The 26,513-nt window shown below is 35.9% G+C and overlaps 1 protein-coding gene across 4 annotated transcripts in view; it reads left to right on the forward strand.

Moving 5' to 3' along the window:
- The window catches only part of LOC129277193 (pyruvate dehydrogenase phosphatase regulatory subunit, mitochondrial-like), a 29,070-nt gene that overhangs the window by 534 nt on the left and 2,023 nt on the right, over window positions 1–26,513 (forward strand). For 2 of the 4 annotated variants that reach the window (XM_064095236.1, XM_064095237.1), the window contains exons 2-16: window positions 8,723–8,968; window positions 13,112–13,245; window positions 14,045–14,126; window positions 14,469–14,632; window positions 15,189–15,310; window positions 16,055–16,172; window positions 17,848–18,000; window positions 18,824–18,948; window positions 19,777–19,969; window positions 21,035–21,196; window positions 22,031–22,167; window positions 23,650–23,798; window positions 24,486–24,693; window positions 25,303–25,392; window positions 26,129–26,311. In XM_064095236.1, the coding sequence (XP_063951306.1) occupies window positions 8,727–8,968; window positions 13,112–13,245; window positions 14,045–14,126; window positions 14,469–14,632; window positions 15,189–15,310; window positions 16,055–16,172; window positions 17,848–18,000; window positions 18,824–18,948; window positions 19,777–19,969; window positions 21,035–21,196; window positions 22,031–22,167; window positions 23,650–23,798; window positions 24,486–24,693; window positions 25,303–25,392; window positions 26,129–26,311 (2,262 nt within the window). In that variant the 5' untranslated portion in view covers window positions 8,723–8,726. Of the gene's footprint in view, window positions 1–8,091; window positions 8,364–8,722; window positions 8,969–13,111; window positions 13,246–14,044; window positions 14,127–14,468; window positions 14,633–15,188; window positions 15,311–16,054; window positions 16,173–17,847; window positions 18,001–18,823; window positions 18,949–19,776; window positions 19,970–21,034; window positions 21,197–22,030; window positions 22,168–23,649; window positions 23,799–24,485; window positions 24,694–25,302; window positions 25,393–26,128; window positions 26,312–26,513 lie in introns of those variants that run through there. The other 2 variants (XM_064095238.1, XM_064095235.1) reach the window with 2 other exon arrangements.

The raw sequence follows: 26,513 nt of genomic DNA on the forward strand, positions 1-26,513 counted from the left end.
TGCAGAGCACGCGAGGTTTCTTTAGATAGGAGTCGCACTGTGCACGAGCCGCTTGCGGCGAGTGCCCAGTGTGCTCCATCTGAAGAAACCGAGCTTTCTCTGCATTTACTTTTATGCACGACAGAGCAAGTGCATTATTTGTTTTATAAAATAGCAACACAGAAACAATTTTTTAAAAAGTTACACTTTTACAGTACAGTTTTGTTGGACTTCTACCGCACTGGTTTGCTTGAGCGTGCAATGTCAATTTTCGTTGCACACCTTTTGCACTACCGTGCAGTGCACAAAAAAAGTTAGATGTCATGTGACGCGTATTGACCAATCGCGATGCTTGAAATAATACAGCTATTTTATAAATACAAATAATGCATGCAGCCGAGTGCGTTAGTGGAAATGCAGAGCACGCTAGCCTTGAGGACTCCATGTCTGATATTTTTTAATACTTTGACATATATTTCTACAGACATGGAGCCTTGACACTCTTTCCATAGATGCTGCAGCGAGACCTACACACCCGGATGGATTTCCCTAGGAAATCCATAGTTAGAGCGTGAAATCGGTTTGTAGGGGTGAATTTTATTTATCTATGAACCTTCATGCGCCTAATGCGTATGAAGGGATAAAAAATAAATGGTAAAAATTAGACGTTTCTTACCAGACCGATCTCTTGTGGCTGTAGATCCCTCGATCCATTTGTCAACAAAGCAAAGACAATAGGCCTGACCCTTGAACCGCTTCGTTATGACGGACATCCGGTTAGCAATGCCGTTTTGAAGAACAATTTATAGATAAAAATTATTATTTCACAAATACTAAAATTTAATACGTGATTATAAATAATTAGTATATATACTACTAATTATTTATAATCGCGTATTAAATTTTCCTATTTGTGAAATAATAATTTTTATTTATAAATTGTTTTTCAAAAGGGCATCGCTAACCGGATGTACGTCATAACGAAGCGGTTCAAGAGTCAGGCCTATTGTCTTTGCTTTGTTGACAAACGGATCGAGGGATCTACAGGAGATCGGTCTGGTAAGAAACGTGACGTCTCATTTTTACCATTTATAGTGAAATAATTTTTATCCCTTTATACGCATTAGGCACATGAAGGTTCATAGATAAATAAAATTCACCCCTACAAACCGATTTCATCCTCTAACTATAGATTTCCTAGGGAAATCAATCTTTGTGTACATGTGTCACTTATACATATATGACCGGCGGTTCAAGGCTCCATGTCTGTAGAAGTATAATGTCAAAATATGTAAAAAATATCAGACATGGAGTCCTCAAGGCTAAGAGCACGCAAGGTTTCTTTAGATAGGTGCTGCACTGTGCACGAGCCGCTAGCGGCGAGTGCCCAGTGTGCACCATCTGACGAAACCGAGCTTTCTCGATCTGCATTTACTTTTTACGCACGACAGAGCAAGTGCATTATTTGTTCTATAAAATAGCAACACAGAAACAAATTCTTAAAAAGTTATAGTACAGTTTTGTTGGACTTCTCCCGGGACTTCTACTGCACTGGTGTGCTTGAGCAAGCAATGTCAATTTTTGTTGCGCAACTTTTTGTGCACTGCACGGCAGTGCACAAAAAGTTGCGCAACAAAAATTTGGATGTCATGTGATGCATATTGGCCAATCGCGATGCTTGAAATAATACACCTATCTTATAAATCATGAAATTGTATTCAAATTGATTTAAATGCTAGCTAACAAATTTTATTTGTTTATCATACATTTCAGAAATATTACGCATAATTTAAGATGGGAGACACGAAAGATGGTCCTTGGAAAGACCCTTTCATGCAATCGGCCCATGGTTACTCTCCAAAATGGGTTAGAATGGGGTCGCAATAGCACTCCAAATAAAAGGGGAATAAATAAATTATGCACTTACATGTACCTCGATTATATGGATGAAGGTCTATTGTGACACAGAATCCTGACGTCGAGGCACAAACTGGACACTCAAAAAAAGGAAAAGTTAGACCCCCATGCCGCGTTCGTTCTTGGTATCAATCGGCCATTTTGTTTTTAGTTTTGAAAGAAGGAGAACGAACGAGACAGAACTTTTCCTTTTTTGAGGGTCCAGTTTTGTGCCTTGGATGTCAGGATTCTGTGTCACGACAGTGACGACACTCATCCTACGTACGATAGACCTTCATCCATATAATTGAGGCAAGTGCATAATTTTATTTTTCCCCTTTTTATGGGGTGCTATTGCGACCCCATTCTATCTTATTTTGGAGAGTATCCTCTGCCTACTGTTACAAGGACTAGTCAGCTGTGTAATATTATGCAGATGATACTCTCCAAAATAGGGTAGAATGGGGTCGCAATAGCACCCAAATAAAAGGGGAAAAATAAATTATGCACTTGCCTCGATTATATGGATGAAGGTCTAGGATGAGTGTCGTGACACAGAATCCTGACATTGAGGCACAAACTACTGTATAAGCTGTTATTTTCGCGGGGTTTTTATTTTCGCGAATTGCCGATCGGCCGTGTATTTATCAACACACGAAAATATTGACACATTTATTAGTCAGTGCCAATATCCCCAACAGCAAAGCTTTGCTTTTAAAGGGGAATCCAGCCTTGGCCGTAAAATGTTGTGTTGGGAAGGAGAAAAATAAATTAAACAGAATGGTGAAAGTTTGAAACAAATTGGACAAGCAATAAGAAAGTTATAGCTGCTTTAAAATTGAGATCACTAATACTATGTAGATTTCAAATTGGCAATATTTAATATTTATTTATTTATTTTTATTTGTTTATTTTTTTTATTCATTATATATATATATATATATTGTTTATTTCTTTATTTTATCTTATTTTTTATCCATAAAATTTACTTATAAAGGGGGCCTTCACCCTACAAGCTCTGCTTTTTAGTTGGTCTCCTTCCCTTTCGATTTCATGGTATTATTGTATTATAAAAAATGATTTGAATGCTATATTTTGTAAATATGTATATTGAACTAATTTATGTAAAAAGATTGAAAGAGAAAATAAATGAATTGAATTGAATTGAATTGAACTGTGTAAGTATATTATGACAAGGGGCAAGGACAACTTTCCCATAGGCCATGTACTTTATTATCAAGGATTTGTGGTTTTCTCCTAAGTACCCATTCCCCTGGGGCAGTAATCTAAATATAACCCAGGTACTATATTTATATCCTCATGAAAGAAAAATATAATTTGAAATAAATCTTTGGGGAAAAATGACATTTTAGCCATAATATGTATTGGAGTATATGGAAGAGTAGTCCTTGCCTTACATCACTATGACATCCCATATGCGGCCAATTTGAAGCCTCCTTGGGTATAGTGATTACCAATATTTACAACTTTTTAAAATTCATAACTTTCTTGTTTGTCCAATATTGTTCAAACTTTCACCTATCGACTTGTCTGGTTTTTCTTTTCCTTATAAAAACAAGTTTTTTTATTTGGGTTGGATTTCCCTTTTAAAACATTGTGTGTTGTGAAAATTTGAGGTATGCACCTCTATTTGTACAAAAAATAAGGTTGAAAAAGTACAGTTAGTGATTCAAAAATTTCACTTTTTTTTTATTTCCCAAACAAAATCAGAGCCTAGACTATTTTCTCACATAATTCTATTGATATTGATTCACTCACTATAATATTAAAATGTATTTTCTATGAAATAATTTGATTTTATTGTCATCTGATTCACTATATACACACGTTTTGGCCGCCATTTGCATACTCATTAATATTCACAAGTCACATGACCTGAGCTTTTAGGGTGTAAGATTTTGTTTACAAAATTCAACATATTTGCACTGAAACCATCTTTTTAAAAAGTGAATCAAACAAAACACAACTTCAAAAGATTACTCTTACAGATCAAACTGTGACATGATGAATTTTCAGATCTAAAGGTACAAAAAAGTGAAATTTAAGCCACTTTTTTCCACATTTTGTAACTGTTTTTACAGGGACATATTTATGTACAGAAGACACATCAGCATGAGATGATTTGCACTTCCTCGAAATGCTGTGGAAGTGTTTTGTACATCTTCTGATCACGAATTTAACAACCTGCGAAAATGTTGGGACCCCCCCGCGGGCAAGACTTCCATATGTATGTCCCCTCCACTAAAATTGAAAAAAAATATGGATATGGTCAATATTAATACCAAACACAAATCTGATGATAAAAAAATGAGGAAATTATCAATAAAAAAGTTATAGCTATATTTGTATTTATACATGTACATAAGCCTATGTTCACAGGCCAATGTATTAATCTCTAGCTTTTTTACAAGTGTTTTTCTGTGATTAATATTGCCCATAACCATTTAGTGGAGGGTTTTAGGGTTAGGGTATAAGGTATAGGGTTAGGGTATACTATATTAGAACTAGATAAATAATGTAATCAAGTTCACTTACCATTTATTTACTTGTTGGGGTTGTACGTACAATTCTGCTGCATCCTTCACAAACTTTTCAAACAAAACTTCGCCTCTGTTGTGCTGCCTCCACATATATTCTACCAGGTGAAGATGCCAATTTCCCTGTCTTAGTACACTCTCCATAGTAAATTATACAACTCATACAAAGATTTTTGCAATTTGATTGGTTGAAAGCCATTCAATATTTGATCCATTTTGAGCTGCATGCATATTTTATTTTCCATTGCACGGCGACCGTGCATATTTTTTTTTTCATTGCACGGTTGAGCTCTCTCCCTCATTTTGTACCATTGAGCATGTGTGTGTATGTACAATATGTATGTGTGTGAGTGTTCGCGCGAAGTAAGCGCATCAACAAGCGCCTTCAACAAGGCTGACTGTGCACACTTTAGATTCATGAATCAAAGTGTATCACAAAAGAATGAAAGCAATTAACTTCTTTCATACATGGAGAAAATAATCATGTTGTCAGAGAAAATGAGTTGCCGAACAAAGACAAATTTCAATTCCATCTTCTTTTTTTTTCCTTCTAACTTGTCATATAACATGATCTAGAAGAGTTGTTTTGTAAACCATATGATGCATGTCTTCATTTGTCCATTATGCGACCTATCCACTCTCGTTGAGGCTGTGTTTAATCCATTGCACTGAGCCTAACAGCTTCGTGCAATGGATTGAACAGAACCTCAACTCAAGTGAGGATAAATCGCATAATGAACTCCTGTGCATGCATCATTTGTATACTATATCATATAGCATTTTCAAACTTAAAACAACAAAAATACATAAATACAATACAGAGATAAAAAGAAATTGACCAATCGGAAAAGGAGTATGTCTTTAGTAATTTCATAAATTGATCTGTAGTGTTTGATGATTTAATGATTATTTTAATTCATTTGGCATTTAATTTTTAACAAAATGAAGTTACAAGGTAAATACACGAGTACAAAGAGGGAAGAAACAAGGATGTCTACAGGACAAGTCCATGTTGCCGGGAAGGGAACAAGCTTAACAAATTATCGCCATCACCGGTACTTTGTCGACTAGTCTCCCAAAATAGACCCAGTTATACATGGCGTGATGTTGGAATGTTGTTTTGATTGTGTGAGGGGGGATATAAAAAAGGTTGCATTGTTGTGAAACATGAAAGGAATTCTCCGGCTCCCACCCCCTATCTTTCTCTCTCTATCCCTTACACCCACACAGATGGGGAGGGGTCAATTTATTTCTTAAAGGTATGGTCCAGGCTGGAGATGTTTCTATCTCAATAAATAGAGTAAAATTCACAGAGCGAAATGCTGAAAATTTGATCAAAATCAGATAATAAATAACAAAGTTATTGAATTTTAAAGATTTGCATTATTCCGGTGAAACAGTTCTAGGCTTGTCATGAATATTCATTAGGTGGGCTGATGATGTCATATCCCCACTTGCTCTTTTGTATTTTATTATATGAAATTAGGTTTATTTAGAATTTCTCTACCAAGCACTAAAACAATTGGATTGACGACTGATTAAGTGCATTAGTTTATTCATTGCCGCAACTTATTTCATCAAAACGGAGACACATTTAAACATGTATGAAAAAATGAAACATTTATGATTTCATGTAATAACATAAGAAAAAAGAAAGTGGGGGGATGTGACATCATCAGCCCACCTAATGAATATTCATGACAATGTGCATATAACTGTTTTCACAAAATATTTATAGACTTAAAATTCAATAACTTCATTATTTGTTATCCGATTTTGAAGAAATTTTCAGCATTTTGCTCTGTGAATTTTACTCTATCCATATAGATATAAATATTTTTAGCCCGGACCATCCCTTTAAGTCATGACCTTTCCTGATAAGGGAACGCACGTGGCTTCTTCTTCTTTATTTCCCCAAAATTTTATTTGGCTATCGAAGGTCTAATCAGCTCAATTGACCTAGTTTTGTGTTTACTTTCTCTTTTGAGCAGGCAGACGATGACTTATTTTTTTTGTGTATCGAGGGCAAGGCCGGGTGGGATTAACATTTTCAGAGCTCTTTCAGGTGGGCGTTTAGCTGAATTTGATACAATCATTGTTTATTTTTGACAAATTACCTTGGTAACATCATTTTTAAACCTGTATCAAGTATTCAAAATCCATTGTCATCATTGTTATCTTGCCATTTTGTCACTATTACTTGGGTATTCGAGTTATCCCAACGTCATAATCGGGATCTGCTGAACATTCGAACAGTGCAAATTTTGCTATTCGATTAGCGATCAGCGGCAAGCCATTCGAACCATTGGATTAATCGATGTTTACTCCCAGGCCTATTAGATGCAGATGCCATGCAAAACAAACAAATTACACAACATTCATTTGAAATTTCAAAAATCAAATAGGTTGCTCAAGCAATCCCATCGGTCATTGTTGATTAAATTGAATGCGCAATTCCTGAATTTAATTGCCCAACATTTTAAATTTAAAAGTACATTTGCTTACTTGTAATATAATTGAGGAACCTCCTTGCCTTAGAACGAAAACAAAAGCATGTGACAAATACTGAAATGATCAGATTTGAGATAGTCTTGACCATGAATTTATTGAAATGATTATAAATGAATTCTAGTGTCTGATTTTAAAATTTAAATGACTGATATCCCTGGGAAAACAACGCGTGGATTTAAATGCACATTAATAAATTTATGTGACTCCTATATGAAAATTGGATGGGAAAACCTATAATAATTCAAATAAAATGCAGGCATAAAATGGTTTGAAATTAATGAACGTCTGGTACAAACAGCGGTGTTATCGAAGAGGGAATGTTATTTCATTCTTTCGATGTGGTAACAGATATGTAATCCCTTAAATTCAACTTTATTATTATCAGTGTGATCACTGTGACAATAAGAAAGAAGAGGAATTTTCTGTTCAGGCAAGTACATGTATAATAATTATATTATATTGGATGGCTCAGAATACAAGAGTTTGGGCAAATATTCTATGAATCGCAGATGAGTGGAATATTGGCCCTAAAGAGTGGAATATTTCTGGTATTCCATGAAAGAAAGCCATCCAGTATAATTATTATCATCTGTCTCACCCCTGGCAATCAAAAAGAGGGAGAAATTTGATTAAACAAGTCATATCACTTATCACATAATGGCATCATCACTTCATTAGATCAAATTTGGTTGTTGACATGAGACTTGCATGTAATTCATTATGACGTCATCGAGCATAGTCGTGCTCTATGCTGCGCACCGCATTGCTTTCATTGTACGTGTTGTATATTTCGCGCATGCGCACTATACTGTTGAAAATGCTCTCATATTCAAAAGCGAACATTGTACATGAGCCTATGGGATATTCTTCGGATTTCAGCCATTCTAGGGATACGCTCTGATACTGCACAGGCAATTGATGCAGACAAAAATACACGTTTTTAATGTCTGGCTGAAACGCTCTATATAAATGATAATGTTATTTATCCGCCCTCTTTTGTTGCTTTTATTATATGATGGAGATGAACTTTGCCCTATACTGTGATACACATATTATGTGTATCACCTTGAAACATCAAGGAAGCATGTGGTACACACACAGGAAAATATTTACTCAGTTCAAAGTCTCGGTCCCTGGGACAATTGTCAGTAGAATAGGTATATGAACTTTTGTCATGATTCATTGTGTGCATGTCTGACTGGGAACTGCTGCTCCAGGGTTAAGTATTTTAAATCCGTTAGTCCTTACAAGTGCTGTGAAACCACCGAACCAAAACTGGGCGTGCTTTATGAAATCTGTATTCGATATTATTTTGATCTTACATGCAGTCATTCTGTAGACAAGCTGTGCTTTAAAGTTGCAACAACTCTGCAAGTTTTTATGAATCAGTAATACTTGCATTAAGTATCTCGTAATGAGGTAATATATGTAGTTATTTCTCTTGTCCATGTGAAGTAGTTGGATGTGATTCTTTTTTCAGTTGTAAAGATGAAACTTCACTTTATTTGAGCAAAATTATTTTGATTTGACTCATTAAATCCAAAAGATATTTGCAATTTATTCAAATAAAAATAAAAATGTTTATATCATTATCATACAACCTTTTTAATTCCGTTCAGTTGAAAATGATTAGAAACTTTTATAACTGTTTTAAGAGTGTCAAGCAGTACATGTATGTAATCGAATCTTGAAAGTTATGATTTATTATGTGATATTATTGCTTGTTTCATAGAAATCATTATTTTGACTCGCTCCCCCCCTTTTTTTCTATTTGCTAGAACGATGCAGAATCTATTAAAGGGTGGGTCTGTGCCCGTCCAGAGGCTTGTACCCATCTGGAATGCTTCCCATCGGATGTTCTACCCCTCCGTCACCCGTCTTGCCAGCAGTCAATCTTCCCCATCGGTTGATTTACCGGATAGGGCCAAAGTAGTGATTTGTGGTGGAGGAGTGGCTGGGACCTCCATTGCATATCACCTGGCTAAACTTGGATGGAATGATGTTCTACTTCTTGAGCAAGGAAGGTAGGTAACTTTCATGACCATTCTCAGGGGGAAAAAATACTTACAGAGGGATTTGGGGCGATTTCCCTCCCAAATTGTTTGAAAGATTCTTGGAAAATTAAAAAAAGCCCAAGAAAATCTCCATCCACCGCAAAGCTTATCCAAGTTTGCATATAAAATATGTTTTGAAAATGATTACTATTAACCTGGCATTTCTAGTATAATGCATCATTGCTTTATTCATATTTGAACCAAAAAATATCCTTTACAAAAACGCCTAAAATCACACTTTTCAAACACACTTATGGGAGAAAAAATATTTGTAGTCATGTTGTATCATAATATGGCAATTTATTGAATTAAAGGCAAGCTTAATTTCAAGGGTTTTTATTTTTAAACGAAAGATAATTTGGACAAGTGGATATATATTGTGAAAGTTAAAACAATATAGGACAAACAATAAAAGTTAAAACAATATAGGACAAAATGAGAAAACATGAATTGTTAAAAGCTTTAATTTTGTTGTAATCCCTATACCTATTGAGACTTCAAAATGGCCACATTGGTGATGTCATAGTGATGTCAGATTGGGACTACTTCCATTTGCCACAAAATGGCTGAACTGTGTTTTTTTTAATATCCCGGGACCAAAATCCAATTGAAACCAGTTGGATTTCCAACTGGTTTCAATTGGTTTCAATTGGTTTCAATTGGTTTTAACTGGTTTCAATTGGTCTTAACTGGAATTTAATAATTTCCAGTTGAAACCAATTGAAACCAGTTGGGCAACTGGAAATCCTAACTAGAACCAGTTGGGTAACTGGAAATGACTTCCAATTGGAAATGATTTCTAACTGGAACCAGTTGAGTAACTGGAAATCCCAACTGGAACCAGTTGGGCAACTGGAAATCCTAACTGGAACCAGTTGGGTAACTGGAAATGACTTCCAATTGGAAATGATTTCTAACTGGAACCAGTTGAGTAACTGGAAATCCCAACTGGAACCAGTTGGGCAACTGGGAATCCTAACTGGAACCAGTTGGGTAACTGGAAATGACTTCCAATTGGAAATGATTTTTAATTTGAACCAGTTGAGTAACTGGAAATCCCAACTGGAACCAGTTGGGCAACTGGAAATCCTAACTGGAACCAGTTGGGTAACTGGAAATGACTTCCAATTGGAAATGATTTCTAACTGGAACCAGTTGAGTAACTGGAAATCCTAACTGGAACCAGTTGGGCAACTGGAAATCCTAACTGGAACCAGTTGGGTAACTGGAAATGACTTCCAATTGGAAATGATTTCTAACTGGAACCAGTTGAGTAACTGGAAATCCCAACTGGAACCAGTTGGGCAACTGGAAATCCTAACTGGAACCAGTTGGGTAACTGGAAATGACTTCCACTTGGAAATGATTTCTAACTGGAACCAGTTGAGTAACTGGAAATCCCAACTGGAACCAGTTGGGCAACTGGAAATCCTAACTGGAACCAGTTGGGTAACTGGAAATGATTTCCAATTGGTTTCCAATTGGAAATTTTCCAGTTACCCAACTGGATCCAATTGAAACCAGTTAATTTGCATATTATCTGCCAGTGTGCACAGATTAATGTTTTATGAGATTCATCATCATTAACAATGTATCTATTTTTCTCTTTTCAATTACAAGTACCACACTTTTTAAAGATAAGTATTTAGAATACTTTGCAGTGAAAACCATGTTCATAAATGTTATAGATTATAATTAAAACAGATTAAAGGATAATTAGTACACCACTAACTGTTACCAAATTACATCAAATGAAAATACATATATTTGAAGATCTTCCATACAAATATATGTACATATGAAAGTCTGTATTTTATCAATGCCCTTTACATTGGTATTAATAGACATATAACACTGCTTCTGTGTTGGCATGAGCAATAGTTAGTGCAAATGCTAATTAATTTGTAACTAATTAAGTTCATTCCAACTGGAAGTTCCAATTGGATCCAGTTGGAAACCAATTGGTTTCAACTGGTTCCAGTTGAAACCAGTTGCCTCCAATTGGTTTCAACTGGAACCAATTGAAACCAGTTGCCTCCAATTGGATTCAACTGGTTTTAATAGGGAAATTGGAACAACTGGAACCAATTGACACAAATTGCCAACTGGTTCCAGTTGCTCAATTGGTTTTAACTGGAACCAATTGGCAACTGGTTTTCAATTGGAACCAATTGGTTTTAACTGGAACCAATTGGCAACTGGTTTTCAATTGGAACCAGTTGTTCCAATTTCCCTATTGAAACCAGTTGGCCAACTGGTTTCAATTGGTTTTACCCTAATTGGTTTTAACTGGATTTTGGTCCTGGGATTTAAAAGAGATTATTTCAAATCAAATTTTCTTTGTTGAGGACATTAAATTATGCTATTTGTGTTTTATTTTTATTATTGCCCTTGGAAAATATGTACTTATGAGAAAACCAAAATCTGTGATGATTAAGTACACAACTTGTGGAAAGTTGTCCTGACCTGTACAATTTCTGGTCACCTAATTTTACTTTTGAAGACCAAATTACTATTGGGTTTTTAACAGAAAACTCACTGTGGCATTTTACTCAATTCAATTTCAATTTTATCTCATTCAAAATTGAAAACAATTACAAGGTAAAAAAAAAAAATATAGAATGTGGAGACAGCTTGGAAGAACATTGGAGTCTTATTATCAAATGCTGCCACCAATATACAAACAATCAAAACCAAATAATATACAAGAAAATATGAAGAGAGTGTAAATGGATTTCAAATCTTTTAATTGAACATGTTACAAAACCTTACAAACCCTAACCAGACCAGATATATAACATAACCAAAATAAAAATGAGCCTGATAATGTAATTTTGTATAAATTTCTTGCCATTCTCTTAAAAGCGTTTAATGAAGGACTTGATTTCATTTCTTCTGACAGAGCTTTCCTCATTTTTGTCCTTTTGGTTACGCATGTCATAAGAAGTTATTTCAGAAGTCAAAGTGAACTTTTGTATGTGACATGTATAGACCGTGGGCCGAGGGTGTTTTTCGTTTAAAAATGTTTCAGTTGAAACCTGAGGTATTTTTGATACATTGAAAAAACGAAGAAAAATATAATGACTGGAAAATGTCTTGATCCCACAGTCAACTCGCTGCAGTTAGCAAAATATGTAATTGAGAACTCTGGTTTCATCATGCTGCCTAATTATTGTACGAGCCGCACATTTTGCCATGCGCACTGCAATTGCACGTCAGGGAAATGCGAGCACTTCAGTCAAACTTTGAGTTGATTTCAGTCAGTATTGAACAGTATTATTATTTTTACACCCATTATAACGTATCCCTGGAAATCTCTTTGGACGTCAATCACCTACCTTTAGTTGTAAATCATTGAAATATATGAATATTCAATAATGATATCCTAAAATTTACCGAAACAGTCGAGAAAATTGTAGACATCCACAGAGATCTCCAGGGATACATTATAGTAGGTGTAAAAATAATAATGTTTAATACTGACCAAACTTGACTCGTAGTTCGAGTGTGGTGCTCGCATTTCCCCGCTGTGCTATTGCAGTGCGTATGGCTAAATGTGCGGCTCGTACAATAATTAGGCAGCATGGTGAAACCGGAGTTCTTAATTACATATTTTGCTAACTGCAGCGAGTTGACTGCGGGAACAAGCCATCTCCCAATCAATGTATTTTCCTTCGTTTTTTCAGTATATAAAAAATACCTCAAGGTCACTGAAACAAAGTTAAAAACTAAAGCACTTTTGATCGTTCGGCCCACGGCCTAATATAGGTACACCGTTTTTAAATATTTAGTACATTAAAATAGCGGTATTGAAAATATTCAAATTATATACATGTATATTTAACAGTTTTAATTCATAAAATGTAGGTCTTGTATAGGCAAGAAAACTAGCATGAAAGGCGATACAAACTCTTTTTCTGCATTTAATGAAATAATCTTAACATTGAGTAATAAATAAATAGAATTATAATGAATAAAAAAGCTTAATTAATATAATATACACAAACATTTTGAAACTTTATTACAGACCTCAGGGAACTACCCTCTTTAAGTTTTGATAAACTTTTTTTTTATGCTGAGATTCCTCCTTGTGTGTGTGATTGAATTTTCTAGTTTGACGTGTGGGACAACCTGGCATTCTGTTGGGCTAGTAGGCGTGTTAAAGAGCAATTCAGCGCTGAGTCAGATATCAAGATGGAGTGCTGAACTTTATGAAAGTCTCAAGGAAGAAACAGATATTGATACAGGTATTTAAAAATCTTTGTTATAATTCTTTGGGTATTAAATCTGTGCTCTTGTTAATTAACATTCATCTACCTTTCTTTATTGAGGACTAGGGGGGCCATGAAGGCCCCCATTCTGATCCTGGCCGCCGTTTGCGCGATTGCGCCGAAATTTGGCACGCACATTCTTTACCACATAAACCACAAGCCAGTATGAAAAAAAATTGTTATTAATTTTTTTTTTATGAATAAAATATGCAAATTTATTCGTGAAAAATATCATTTGCATATTAACATTTTTTTTTTCCAGATGTCATCTTTTCAATCTAATTTAAAGGTTTCCACAAAGAAAAATTGCGAAAGCCAATTTTTTTCTTATATAATTCTTTGTTTTTAGAATTTCTTATGTATTTCTTTGTTTTTATCTTTTGTTTTTATTGTTTTTTTCAATGGAAATTATTGTAGACCCTTTTACAACTAAATTACACCCTAAATTAATTAAGCAGATCAATTAGAATGAAAAATAATCACCCTTTTATAAATTTCATCTCCCATAGAATTTGTACACAAAGTATAAAAATTAGCCATTTTCGGACCCCATGTGCAGAGGGCCTTCAATTTTTTTATTTCTTAAACCCCATAATTCATAAGCAACTTCCATTCTGAAGTGTATGGTTTCCGATTTTGAGGCAACGCACCCCTACAAAAATACCTATTCCAAATCTGAGTGCTCCCCCCCTCCGGGATTGCAACTCTTTCTGTTATACCTCATGGTGAATCATCTCCCACATCATCTTCAAACATTGTCTTTCCTGTTTGACAGGCTTTCGTGAAACCGGGGCAGTCATGCTTGCTCAAACACAAGATCGTTTAATCTCCTTCAAGAGGTTGCAGGCAAGAGAGAGGTAAGCTGTGTTATGCAGTTATGATTGAATGCCACCACAGCACTTGCATATTTTGGCAAGGTGCTAATATCTACATATGCCACTCTCCACCCAGGTGTAGAAAGAAATTCCTTGAATGCTCAAGTGCCTGATCGCAGTAGCCTTGCCAAAGCCAGGGTAATAGTATACAGCATTTAGAAACATTGTATTATCATAAATGGTGCATATTATTATTACATGTATTATTATTAATGATAATAATTTTATTATTAGTTATATTAGTAAATGTTATTATTATTATTGTTGTTGTTATTGTATATCAAAATATCAATTATATATATATATATTTTTTTTTATACTCAGAGAGATTGGAAGTGAATGTGAGATGGTGACTCCTTCCGAGATTGAGAAGTTACTTCCTTACGTAAAGACAACCGACCTTGTTGGTGGTCTTTATTCACCTAAAGATGGCAGAACAGATGCCCCTAACACGGTCATGGCTTTGGCCAAAGGAGCAAGGCTTAACGGTAAGAAACAGTGACTTTGAATGTGTTTTTAACAGATAAATGGTGCTTTGTAAATGTTGGTTATCATCAATCATCTCTTGCCCCAGCATTGGCTGCTATTCAGTCAAGCATTTTCCTAGTGATAGCTGGCTCCTGCAGTTTTGTTAATTTCTCCTTTAAAGTAGTACTCGTTGCTCCTGTGCTTAGGATTTCATTATTCAGTTGTAATAATTTTATTTCAGTTTTCGGTTCTCACTCTAGGTAATTCTGAATGTTAGTTGCACATGTATTATGAAATTCACATCTTGGGGTAACACCGGAAGACTTATGACAGCACTGTGGACGAGTGGATAAGTCTCAGACTATGAACCACGAGGTCAGGGGTTCAAATCTCACTGCAGCACAGCAAGGCGTTTATCTACATTTACCATTCTCCATTCCTCAAATGCTTGAGCACCTAGTCAGCCCAGCTTAAGCCACGGTAATGATAACATTATGTTAAGCAGGGCCTGCTGGGAGAAAGTTTTCAGAACTGAAGTTGCTACCCTGGGTAAATATACCGTTATTTTTTTTTCAGGTGTCAGTATCATTGAGGGTGTTCAAGTTAGCAAAATAAAGAGTGAGAACGGACGAGTATCTGCTGTGGAGACATCGCATGGCACTGTCAAATGTGAATACTTTGTCAACTGTGGAGGTCAGGTACAGTAAAGAATATCTTCTCGGCTGTGTTTCATTATTATATTGTTTGGTAATCTAGTAGTATGCTTTCTACTGTATAAGCAACAATTTGCCTGGTCACACTGTAGTCTTATTTGTACTGTATGAGCAACATTTTGTTGTGCTATCCTGTAGTCTTATTTCTACTGTATAATCAATCCTTTTTTCACCCTGTAGTCTTATTCAGATTGAATAACCCACATGTATCATTGTTTTGTTCGATTTTTAACTTATTCATCATATTGATATATGTATTTTATTCACGTTCGTTTTGTATTTATAACAATAGCCATTGGTACACATGTGCAGAATTTTTGCAATAGGTTTCCCAAGTTCATGAAATTTAAATCACTGCTTGATTTATCAGCATATAAAAAAATCATATAATGGTATTAAAATTGCCTTTTTTTTATACCACTGTTTAAATAAAGGGGACATTGCAGACTTCATAATCTTCAGTCATAGATCCATCCAGTTTTTGTTCATACTCCAACTTAAGAACTTGAAATATGTTTTATGCAATTGCCATAGTAAGCAGTTGCATGACTTGTCGGCATAACCAGAAAAAGGGTTTGCCAAGAATTTCATACACGTGCCACCCGTAATCTAGCCTTCTGTCCGTAGAGCGGGTTGCACGAATTACCCATTCCACTTGGTACAATTTCCATTGTATTCTCTCTGTAGTAAGACTAATTAACATGTTTATTTTTGTATGTTTGATTACAGTGGGCTCGGGATATAGGATTGAAGAGTGATCCTATAGTCAGGGTTCCTCTGCATAGTGTCAAGCATCAATACATGATCACCAAGCCTATTCCCGGTGTAGAGCCTCATAATGATCCTTGTGAGTACCAGTGATTATATACCATGTGGAAGTGTCACATAGTGAAGTGGTTCTGATTCTTGCCCTCAATCAGAGGGTCGTGTGATCAAATCCCACCGAGACACTAGTGTCTGATGTCAAGGCATCGATTCACAATTGGCCACTCTCCACCCAGGTGTTAAATGGGTACCCGTTAGGATGCGAATGTCATTGTGGTTGGCTTCTAACAATTAGAGCATCATGACTGCCCATTGCTTGAATACTCCCCAGGGAGTGGAGAGTGTGCATACACTGTATGAAGGCAAGCCAGAATCCAGTGAACGGGGTAATAATATACATGTATATGTAGATCACTTACGTTGTTTCGATGTGATAAGCGCATTATTATAAGCAATTTATCATATCATGTATATGATATATCCGGAGTCCTTTTACTTGAAATGAGACAGTCAATATTTACAATTTATTATAATCAGAATGTCAATATGTACAATTGATTGTCTACTCAAATCAATTAGATTCCAATTTCACACACAGATGCCAATACGTTTTAAGACTGATTATGTGGTGAACCATGTGTCTCTTGTAAGTCAGTAGAAATGATATTTACACATGATTTTAATCAATATTTACAATTGTTTGTAAATATTTATTTGTAGTCTGCCATAGGCTTAATACAGTTACTCTTCATTGTACAATTGACTGAACCAATAATTTTACATAGCCAAGAGATAACGAGTCATGTTTGTTTTATAATTATACATTGTTTTAAATTTCAAGCTTCTTGATTGTTCAGAGGACATGTGCCCTAGAACTTATGCAATATTAAATGCCCTTCTTAAAAAATAACCATCCTTTAAAAAAAAAATAGGGAGGATTTTCTTCTATGAATAAAGCTTTCAATGGAACTTCCTCCAGTTACAGAAGGTTTTTTAGGTTTATTTATATTATACTTATATTATACCACAGAGTCTAATTGCCAATCCGTGTAATAAAAACTCGGTCCAATAGCCATTTAGTCCATATACCATTTGGTCTAATTAGACTACCGGTAGTGTAAATTGTGCAAAATGAATGAAAATGAATTGGATATTAGACCAACTGGTTATGAGACGAAATTGTGATTAGACATACTGATGATTGGACCAAATGGTTATTGGACCAAATGGTTGTTAGACGAAATGTTGATGGATGGAATGGCATAAGACTAAATGAAAGTAGACCATGTGGTGATTGGACGAGTTGGCAATTTATCCGTTGTTGATACATAACTACCAACCATCACGAACCTTAAATTCCAGAATTTCTTGTTTCAAGTTCTAATTTCATAGAAATCATGGGGGAACAAGCCTTTGCTCATATGGGGCCGGCCATGTGGAATTCTCTTCCACAAAGTTGGAAAACCCAGACCCATCCAGGGCAATGTGAAGACATACCTGTACAAGAGTTCCTTTTGATCCACAACCATTTTATATGAATTCATTGCTCAGATTTGAACCTGTAATGTATCTTTTCTTTTGCTAATTTGCTTTGAAGCACATTGAACATCTAATTAAGAAATTAGGATTGTACTAAGTAAATGTTACATATCATGTATATTATTACTATTTGCCTTCACCTGCCGTCTCTCTTCCCCGAGCTTGCTTTCATCAAGTTTTCACCTGTGAATACTGATATGCTCTTTTTCTTGCCGTAGATATACGAGATTATGATACTGGAAACTATATCGTAGACTGGGGTGGAGGTTTCTTGGTCGGGATGTTTGCCAAGAAAGGCCAACCTATCTTCTTTGACGGAATCCCTGAAAAGTCAGAATTCTTGTCGATGCCAGAAGACTGGGATCATTTTGGTGAGCTTTTTTAATAGTATATATTCAATATATAACCTGCCATCCCCCCTCCCCCCCAAAAAAGGTTGCCCAAAATGAATTTTTGAGATCTTGAGCATGGAAAACCACTTCATATGCTTGATGGTAATATACAACTTGCCAATTTTGATTAACAATAACCCACACTAGTCTGAATGCAGAATAAAGTCAGTGACAGCTTAAAAAGATAAGGAGAAAACAAGTTTGGGATTCACTCAAGCATGAGATGTGCACACTGTGCTGGATTAGTGAAACATCCAAGCTGTCCAGAAAACAATGGTTTCAAAGAAACTCTGGGCCCCGTCTTACAAAGAGTTACAATTGATCCGATCAATCTCAAGTATATGGAAATCCATCAATGTCATAATTTTTTCTTTATGAAATTTGCTCAATGTCCTTTGAAACCCTAGAGAAGTATGCTTAATTGTCTGGAAAACGTTGAATGTATGACTACACATTTCTAGAAAATATTTTGAACAAACATGTATTTTAGATGTTGACGTTGCTGGCTTTCCATAGTTGCGATTGATTGGATCAATCGCAACTCTTTGTAAGACGGGCCCCAGGTATCTCGTATTTTATTCAACTTTACATCTTCAAACTTTGACAGTATGAAGAAGAGGAATCGCTCTCTCAGACAAGCGAATTTTTACTTTTTGAAGACCAAATTACTCCTGTCGCTATTTACAGAGAACGTTCCTCAGCGACTTATTGAATGTTGGCTGGCTGGTTACTGTACTATGCATCAATCTGAATATGGTTTTCATCATACTTTTTTTTTACCCTAACATTTTACCTGGATAAGCTCCACATCTGCAGGGTTTTCTAAGAAGAGTTCCAGCCGCTGAGAAGGCTCAGGTCCAGCAGCTCTTCAACGGACCTGAGAGTTTCTCACCCGACTGCAATCCTCTCTTTGGACCAGCACCTGAGGTAGTCTTCTTAAAAAGGGAAAGTTCACCATGCCGATAAGTTGGTTTTGATAAAAGCAACAACAAAAAAACAGAAAAATAGTGGGAAATGTTTGATGAAAATATGTCAAGAATAACATAGCTATGAAATTTTTAACTTTGGATTTTGTGACATCACTGATGAGCAACTCCTCCAAATGATAAATTCTCCTAAATGCAATGTTCTCAAACAAATGAACGTGAATTCATTTTTGCAGGTGAAATACTAGTATCAGACCCTTCATTTTATACCCTCTTCTATAGAAGGAAAAAAAAAATTATTCATAAAAACTTAAAATCTTAGAAAATTCATTACTCGTATTCTTTGATGAATTTTCATCAAAAATTCTTCAATATTTTTTCTCTGATTTTATCTGTCATTATTAAAACCAACTTATCAATGTGAACTCAAGTTGTAAAGGAGTAAAAAAAAAATACTGTGTCTTTGTGAGGTGTCAGGGTGTTTTTTTTTTCTCATTTATTACTTTTTTAAAGATTTCTTTTTAAATGCCCAAAACATTAAAAGGGAATGAAAAAAAATTATTAATAGAGGAAACATTTATGTGAAGACCCATACAAAGTGTTCTGTGGGCAGTACATGTGACTGTCAGATAATAAATTACCTTTATCATCTTTAATTTGCAGTTTTATCCTCAGCAAATTTTAAAAGGGACATGAATCAAAATAATTTTTTGTCAAGAAGCAAACATATATACACATTTTTTTTCTGCCATATACTTCATGTGGTCATTCTCGTACATGATATCAAAGGTCTAAGTGTCCTTAAGTAGATCACTCTCATTCCATGTAGATGGACAACTACTTTGTGATGGCCGGCCTGTGCTCACAGGGTGTGGTCTTGAGCGGAGGTCTGGGAAGGGTCATGGCCGAGTGGATCGTCAATGGCCACGCCCCCCTCAACACATGGTGTGTGGATCTACGTCGCTTCACTGAGTACCACAATAACAAGGCTTTCCTGAGAGACAGGGTCACCGAATCAGAAGGTATGTCCATTCCTACCCTTTCTATGCACTTTGGTTTAATTCTTTATTTGTGCTTGAAATATCCATTGCAAACAAATTAAAGCAGATACAAACCAATAGCCCCATCTCGAGTTCTCAACTACTCATACCTGGCCAGTTTCCTGACCCATAATTCTAGTGTAGTCTAGTAATATAGACCCACTTTAATAACATGCTAATTAACTACTCAATACACTTATGCCGCAATAATCATGTTACCAAGTAGCAAAAAAATACTTTTCCTCTCAAAACATTTTAGCTGTTTCTCTATACAAATACAATTACAGGTCAATTTATTCTCTGTAGTATTAGTAGATATCTGAAAACGTGTATTTATTACACACAGTCAATGAGAGACCACACACAGTTCACTCACCCTGTAAGGCATTGGAGTGCATCTCATATTTCAAATTTTGAGGTATATTGTATTTTGTTTTATTAATCGATCGTCTATGGCAGTTTTTTTGTATGTCGGTCGTAGCTGAAGAAAAATGTAAGAAAAATTGAAAAGTTGTGTGAACATTGCTTACCATCACTATTATACTCTAATTCATGGGGGAAAGTTTGTCCTCACATACCTAATTTCAGCTGGTAGTAATTGATATACAATATTCTGCATTCCTTCTCAAATGTCAAATGGTGTGAAATCCATTTTGAAAAATGCTGTTTGCTTTATATATTCGGGATCTAAAATATATTTTGTCCTCTTGCAGCTATCGCTGTGATCATAATTGCAAACCTCTCAGTCGGACAGGAATCAACTGAGATTTTAAAGCTAATCAGTTGCTTTGATATTTGGTAGTGGTTACTACAGTCATTAGCATCTGTAGGCCCAATTACGTTGCTATTCTAGGCTATGGAGGAATTTTTTTTTTTTTAATCGTGTTGCAAGGTATGGAATGATGCTTATGAAATAACATTTTCAGACTTTCCTCGAGAAACATTATTTCCTGAACTGGCAGAATGAAGGACCCCTACAAACCTCCACAAAGTTACCCTATCCCCTAATTCACGTCTGTTATGTCTTAATATTTTTTTTCTTTTTAGGAATGCACTATCATAATCCTTACCCGGGAGATATTAACTTTGAGACGGGGCGTATGCTACGTTGTTCTCCTCTGTTTGGTGCCCAGAAGCAAGCTGGAGCAGTGTTTGCTGAGAAGGTTGGTGTAGAGAGGCCAGTCTACTACATGAACCCAGCAAATCAAGGTGACCGCAGATAGCGTCACATTTTTTAAAGAATATGGCAACTGATCTATCATTTTTCTCCATAGTGTATGACCCTTTTGCCAATTACTGTACCTGATAAAAGGGTGAGAGTTGCTCTAGTACAAGCCCATGCCAAGGAAGATTGATTCAATAAACAGTGCTTTGGTTTCTTGTGCCTGCATCCACTCCTAGTTGGTTGCCCGAGGCATTATGTCTTTAAGGTTGTCCGTCCGTTCGTCCATTCCGTTTTCATTCTCTTTATAACTAAAGAACACTTTGAAGATTCAAATTCAAACTTTGCTCATGTGTACATACAGGAGTTTTATTTAAAGATTAAAATCTGAATTCTGATTTTATGCATTAATTAATGATTTCAGTACAGAGCAATGGTTTCCTTGCTTTTTGCCGGGAGCCCCGCTTTTAGCAGGGAACACTCCTATACCAGAAGGGTATTCAAGGCTTATTCTAGGCGATAATTTCCATTGTGATCATGTGATCAATGGCCAAGATCTGAAGGGGGGGGGGTTGGGTCGGCAAATATCCACCCCTCTCCCCGTGCTATGCAATTTCCAAATAGCCCGGGCTGTATAGGGTTTCATTATGAGAAACAAATCAAACCCTTAAGCATTCTCTTTTTTGGTTAAACTAAATGTATTGCTGTTGTCACGGATAGTGGTTTGTATTTATGACAATGATCTTGAATTTCTTTCATGGTATATTGCATTCATGAGCATGAATATTGCACTCATCCTGGACTCATGCAATATTTATACTTATGAATTCTGATATACCACTGAAGTCATTTAATATTATATTACTCATCCCTTTTTACAGAGGAACTTTACGAGGAGCTTCAGAAGGGTACTTTTGGAAAGCCAGCTTGGTTTGACTATGTAAATGAAGAGTACTGGGCGTGCCGGGAGAGTGTCTGCCTTATGGATATGTCCTCTTTCAGCAAATTTGAATTAGAGGTAATGAGAAAATGTATATGTTTAAAATAATAATAATAATAATCACTTTATTTAAAATGTGCTTATACCTATCTAAACACTTACAGATTTATAATTTCCCAGTCATTGGATTCAGTCAGTCATCCCGCACACAATGTATGCACATCCTCTGCTCCCTGGGGAGTACTCCAACCACTCGCCATTGGAACAAAATATTGAAAAAGCTAGCTACAATTACTTTCACATCCTATTGGTTACCCATTTTGCAACTGAGTTGAGATTTACAAGAGTGGATACACAGCTTTCCCTTACCGCATCTTTACGTGTAATCTTTTTTTTCTTTCCTCCTCGGGCCATTCATTTTCAGATGTCACAGTCGTTCAACAGGGTTATATATTATTTTAAAAGGGGGTTGGCACCTGCAAACTATATTTTGAATATTTCATTATTGATTATTCAATATATTTTTATTAATTTCTCTCAATTCAGAAGATGTAATGAGAGGCTTTTTTATGATAAATGTATACATATTTCCATTGAAATATATGTTAATCTATTAAATAAACAAATGGTTTGGGGTTTGAATTACACTTGGCACTTATGCCTTTTTCCAAGACACTATCACATTTGTCGCTCTCAACGCAGGTGTAAGATGGATACCTGATACGATGTGCAAATCAGTGTGCTGGTTAGTACCTATTGGCATCTAATAGATACTCCCTTGGGAGTAGAGATGGTGCATTTAGGAATGAAATAGTGAATACATCAAATGACCAGAATGATAACGATTGCAGATTAGAAATGCTTTTAAAAAATCATACTACTTTATATCTTGTCGCTGGGAATGTTGAAATCTTGGATCTTAAAATTTGAATATCTTAGGGCAGCTTAGATCAAGCTGTGTTCATAATTTTTAAATCATTGCAATGGTGGGAACCTCATATTATCAGAAAACAGTCTCCAAATTCCTAAAGAGAACTCTTTCTGGGCAAAAGAAGGTTGCCACTTCTGTCTTAACTTTAATAGCTGCCTTAAAACAATTCACATTTTTAAATCTGAGTTTGGAACACCTTAGTAGTTATATGTAACTATTATTATTCCTATAAAAGCTGATTAATGTGCCCAGTTTTGCATGGTGATAAGACTGGATGGTGAGGTTTGTGGGAATACCGCATATTAATGTTAGTCCTGAAAAGGACTGTTTGTCTTTCTGATAATAAAAAAGAACAGTTTGTGTTAACACCATATAAGTTAGTCCTAAAAAGGACTTTTTGTCTTTTGGATAATAATAAAGACTGTTATTCTTGACGTTTTGAGCACATAAACTTTGCTCTTCATCAGGACAAAGAACAAAGCTTATGTGCTTGAAACGTCGAGAATAACAGTTCTTTTAAGAGCTATTATCAGAAAGATAAACAGCACTTTACAGTACTATCTTACACGGTGTTACTGCAAACCTCTCCATCCAAAATCTGAGTAATGTTATCATTGAAATCTTGACAGTCAGATGGGCCAGAGGCATGTGCTCTTCTCCAGAAGTTGTGCCCGAATGAGATGAACATGCCAATAGGATCAGTTGCACACACGCCAATGCTCAATGAGAGAGGAGGATATGAGAACGACTGCAGTGTAGCAAGAGTTTCAGAAAACAAGTAAGCAGCAGATGCCCCCGTCTGCCATAGGTGGTTGCCGGAGGCATTCTGTTTTCAGGTCGTCTGTGCTTTCTGTTTTAGATCTACTTGATTCATGGTCCAATTAAATTAACACAATGAAGTGAAAATGATGATTAGTTTTGGGGGTATCAAGAAAAAGGTCAATGATGACAGAGGTCATATACAGTAGTATACTATATATCGAAAATTTTATTTTGTTCAACGTTAACTAAAGAACTGTTTGAGAAATCTATTGCAAACTCAGGTCATGTATGCATATGGGAGCAGCGATGATGTGATTAGATTTTGGAGTTGTGAGGTCAAAGTAGAAGCCATTTTATACCCTCAGATATCTTGGTCTCATGATTACTAAAGAATTATTTGAGCATTCAATTCAAACTTATTTCATGTATGCATATGGGAGTGACAAAAAATGTCAGAGATCATTATATACATTGACATACATCTTACTAACAACAATCTAAGAACCATATATGAGAGATTTTCAATATTGCTTCATCTATGAAAATTGGAGGGGTGATTATCTGATTATATTTTGGGGGGTCATGAGGTCAAAGAAGGAAGGTCATATTGTGAAATCTCTCTTTCTCGGGACAATTGTTTCAGCCTATATTGGTTCTGACGAGGTGCCTTAGTATCACTCTTTTCCATTTTTTACCTCTCAAGGTACTTCATGATCTCACCCACTCAACAACTCAGACGAGGATTCAAGTGGATCTCCAAACACTTGCCATCGGATGGTTCCGTACAGCTGAGAGATGTCACGAGTTACTACACGGGAATCAATGTACTGGGACCAAGGGCAAGAAGTGTCTTACAAAGGCTCACAACAACATCAGTTACTTTAGTAGATATGAAGCCCTTCACCGTCAGGGTAAATGAAGTTACTTTTTTTCTCAAAGATATGCTTAGTACAGTTGTGCTGAAGATTGACATAATCTTTATGAGAGCTATTAAATCATTCTGGATTTCTCTTGAAATGCCCTCTTATTCATGATATTACAATTTGCAGCTCAAAATAGGTCCCTATCTTTTATTTGTAGTCCCATACATGCTTTTCCATGCACAGTTCATGTGATTCTCAGGAGACCTTAGTTAATTTGTTCTAATTTGGATGATGCAACTGCCTGAGAGCAAACACTAGTTCTTGTCTGATTTGTAACATCCTTTCAGTTACTTTGACACTGTTTCTCCCATTCAGATCAGAACTGACATTTACATTTCAACTTTTTTGTTATCAAGCCTTGAATAGTCAGGTATCTGAAGAGCAATTGCAGTGGAACTTTTTTGTTCCATCACATTATTCTGAGGCATCTGTATCAATTAGTTGTGTCATTCATATATTACATTTAAACCGTAATATGCCGCACTGTTGGAGGTGCCTCAGTCTAGGGTCTTTGAGAAGGCTTTGTTACTGACCTGATTTAAATTGTTTTTAGTGGGTTTAATGGAAGACTTGAATTGTTTATCTCTCAACCTACAGGACATTAGTATAGGATATGCCAACTCCGTGAGAGCCCTATCGGTCACACACGCAGGAGAGGATGGCTGTGTTCTTTACATTCCTAATGAGGTATTACCAAACAGTAAATTTTCTACTATTCTCTAATTTCTCGTTTGATTCTTGAAAATAATCTACTAGTATAACCCTTAAAATAAAGCATTTATCCAGTTTATACAAAATGTAGACAAATATGGAGAAAGTGGTGTTGAAACTATCTGCAAAGATTTTTTTTTTCCAGATGTTTTTGCCTTATGATATGTTAAATATTCCATGTACTCGATGGCAAGAACGCAATGGGCGGTATTAGAAGGGACAACTGGAGGATGAGAGTAGGAGGGTTGGGATGATGGAGACTGGAACTAAATCGGGCAAAATGGAAGAAGCTGAGGGGGAGGTCATTGCTACTAGTGAGGTGTTATTACAGCCACCCTAATCCATAGAAACTGAACTGGATCAAAATTACCATATGGGGCCTCAAACACAAAGCTTAGCAATGATCGTAGAACAGTTTTCTACGATTGATTGCATTGACTATAATCAAGCGTGAAAATCAAGCATACAATTATTGCTAACTTTTGTGTTTTGGGACCTTGTTCAATAACCTGCTTAAGAAGTGATCATAGGACACTAGTTTGCTTTCCCTTCAATGTTATTCCCCATTGAATATATTACAACCTGTCTGTAATATGAAGACTGCTTTTCTTGTCTCCAATGAGAGGTTTCACTTGTATTATGACCACTGCTAAAGTTTTGTAATTTGTTCTTCAAGTTGAAAGTATTTACGGTTGATTCATTTCCACTCTAGATGGCTATCAATGTGTACAACTCTCTAATGAGTGCCGGGAAGTCGTATGGAATACGTAATGTAGGTTACTACGCCCTCAGGTGGCTGAGGATAGAAAAGCTCTTTGCGTATTGGGCAGATGATTTCAATGACACGCACACTCCATACGAGATTGGACGAGAGCACAGAGTGAAATTTGACAAGGTTTGTATTGCTCATTTGTCTTACATAATTGATAGGACTTGAAGTATTGACTAGTTAACACAGCTGGTCAATCATAACACAATGAGGGAATTCAAGTCTGGTGTTTGAGTTAGCGTTGGTATTAGAAGCGCAAATACAATATTAATCTAGTTTGTTTTACAATCTAGTGGGTGTTTTATAAGCTGTTTGTAACTCATGAGGG

The sequence above is a fragment of the Lytechinus pictus genome, chromosome 2 (genome assembly GCF_037042905.1).
Source record: "Lytechinus pictus isolate F3 Inbred chromosome 2, Lp3.0, whole genome shotgun sequence".
NCBI classification, from domain to species: Eukaryota; Metazoa; Echinodermata; class Echinoidea; order Temnopleuroida; family Toxopneustidae; genus Lytechinus; species Lytechinus pictus.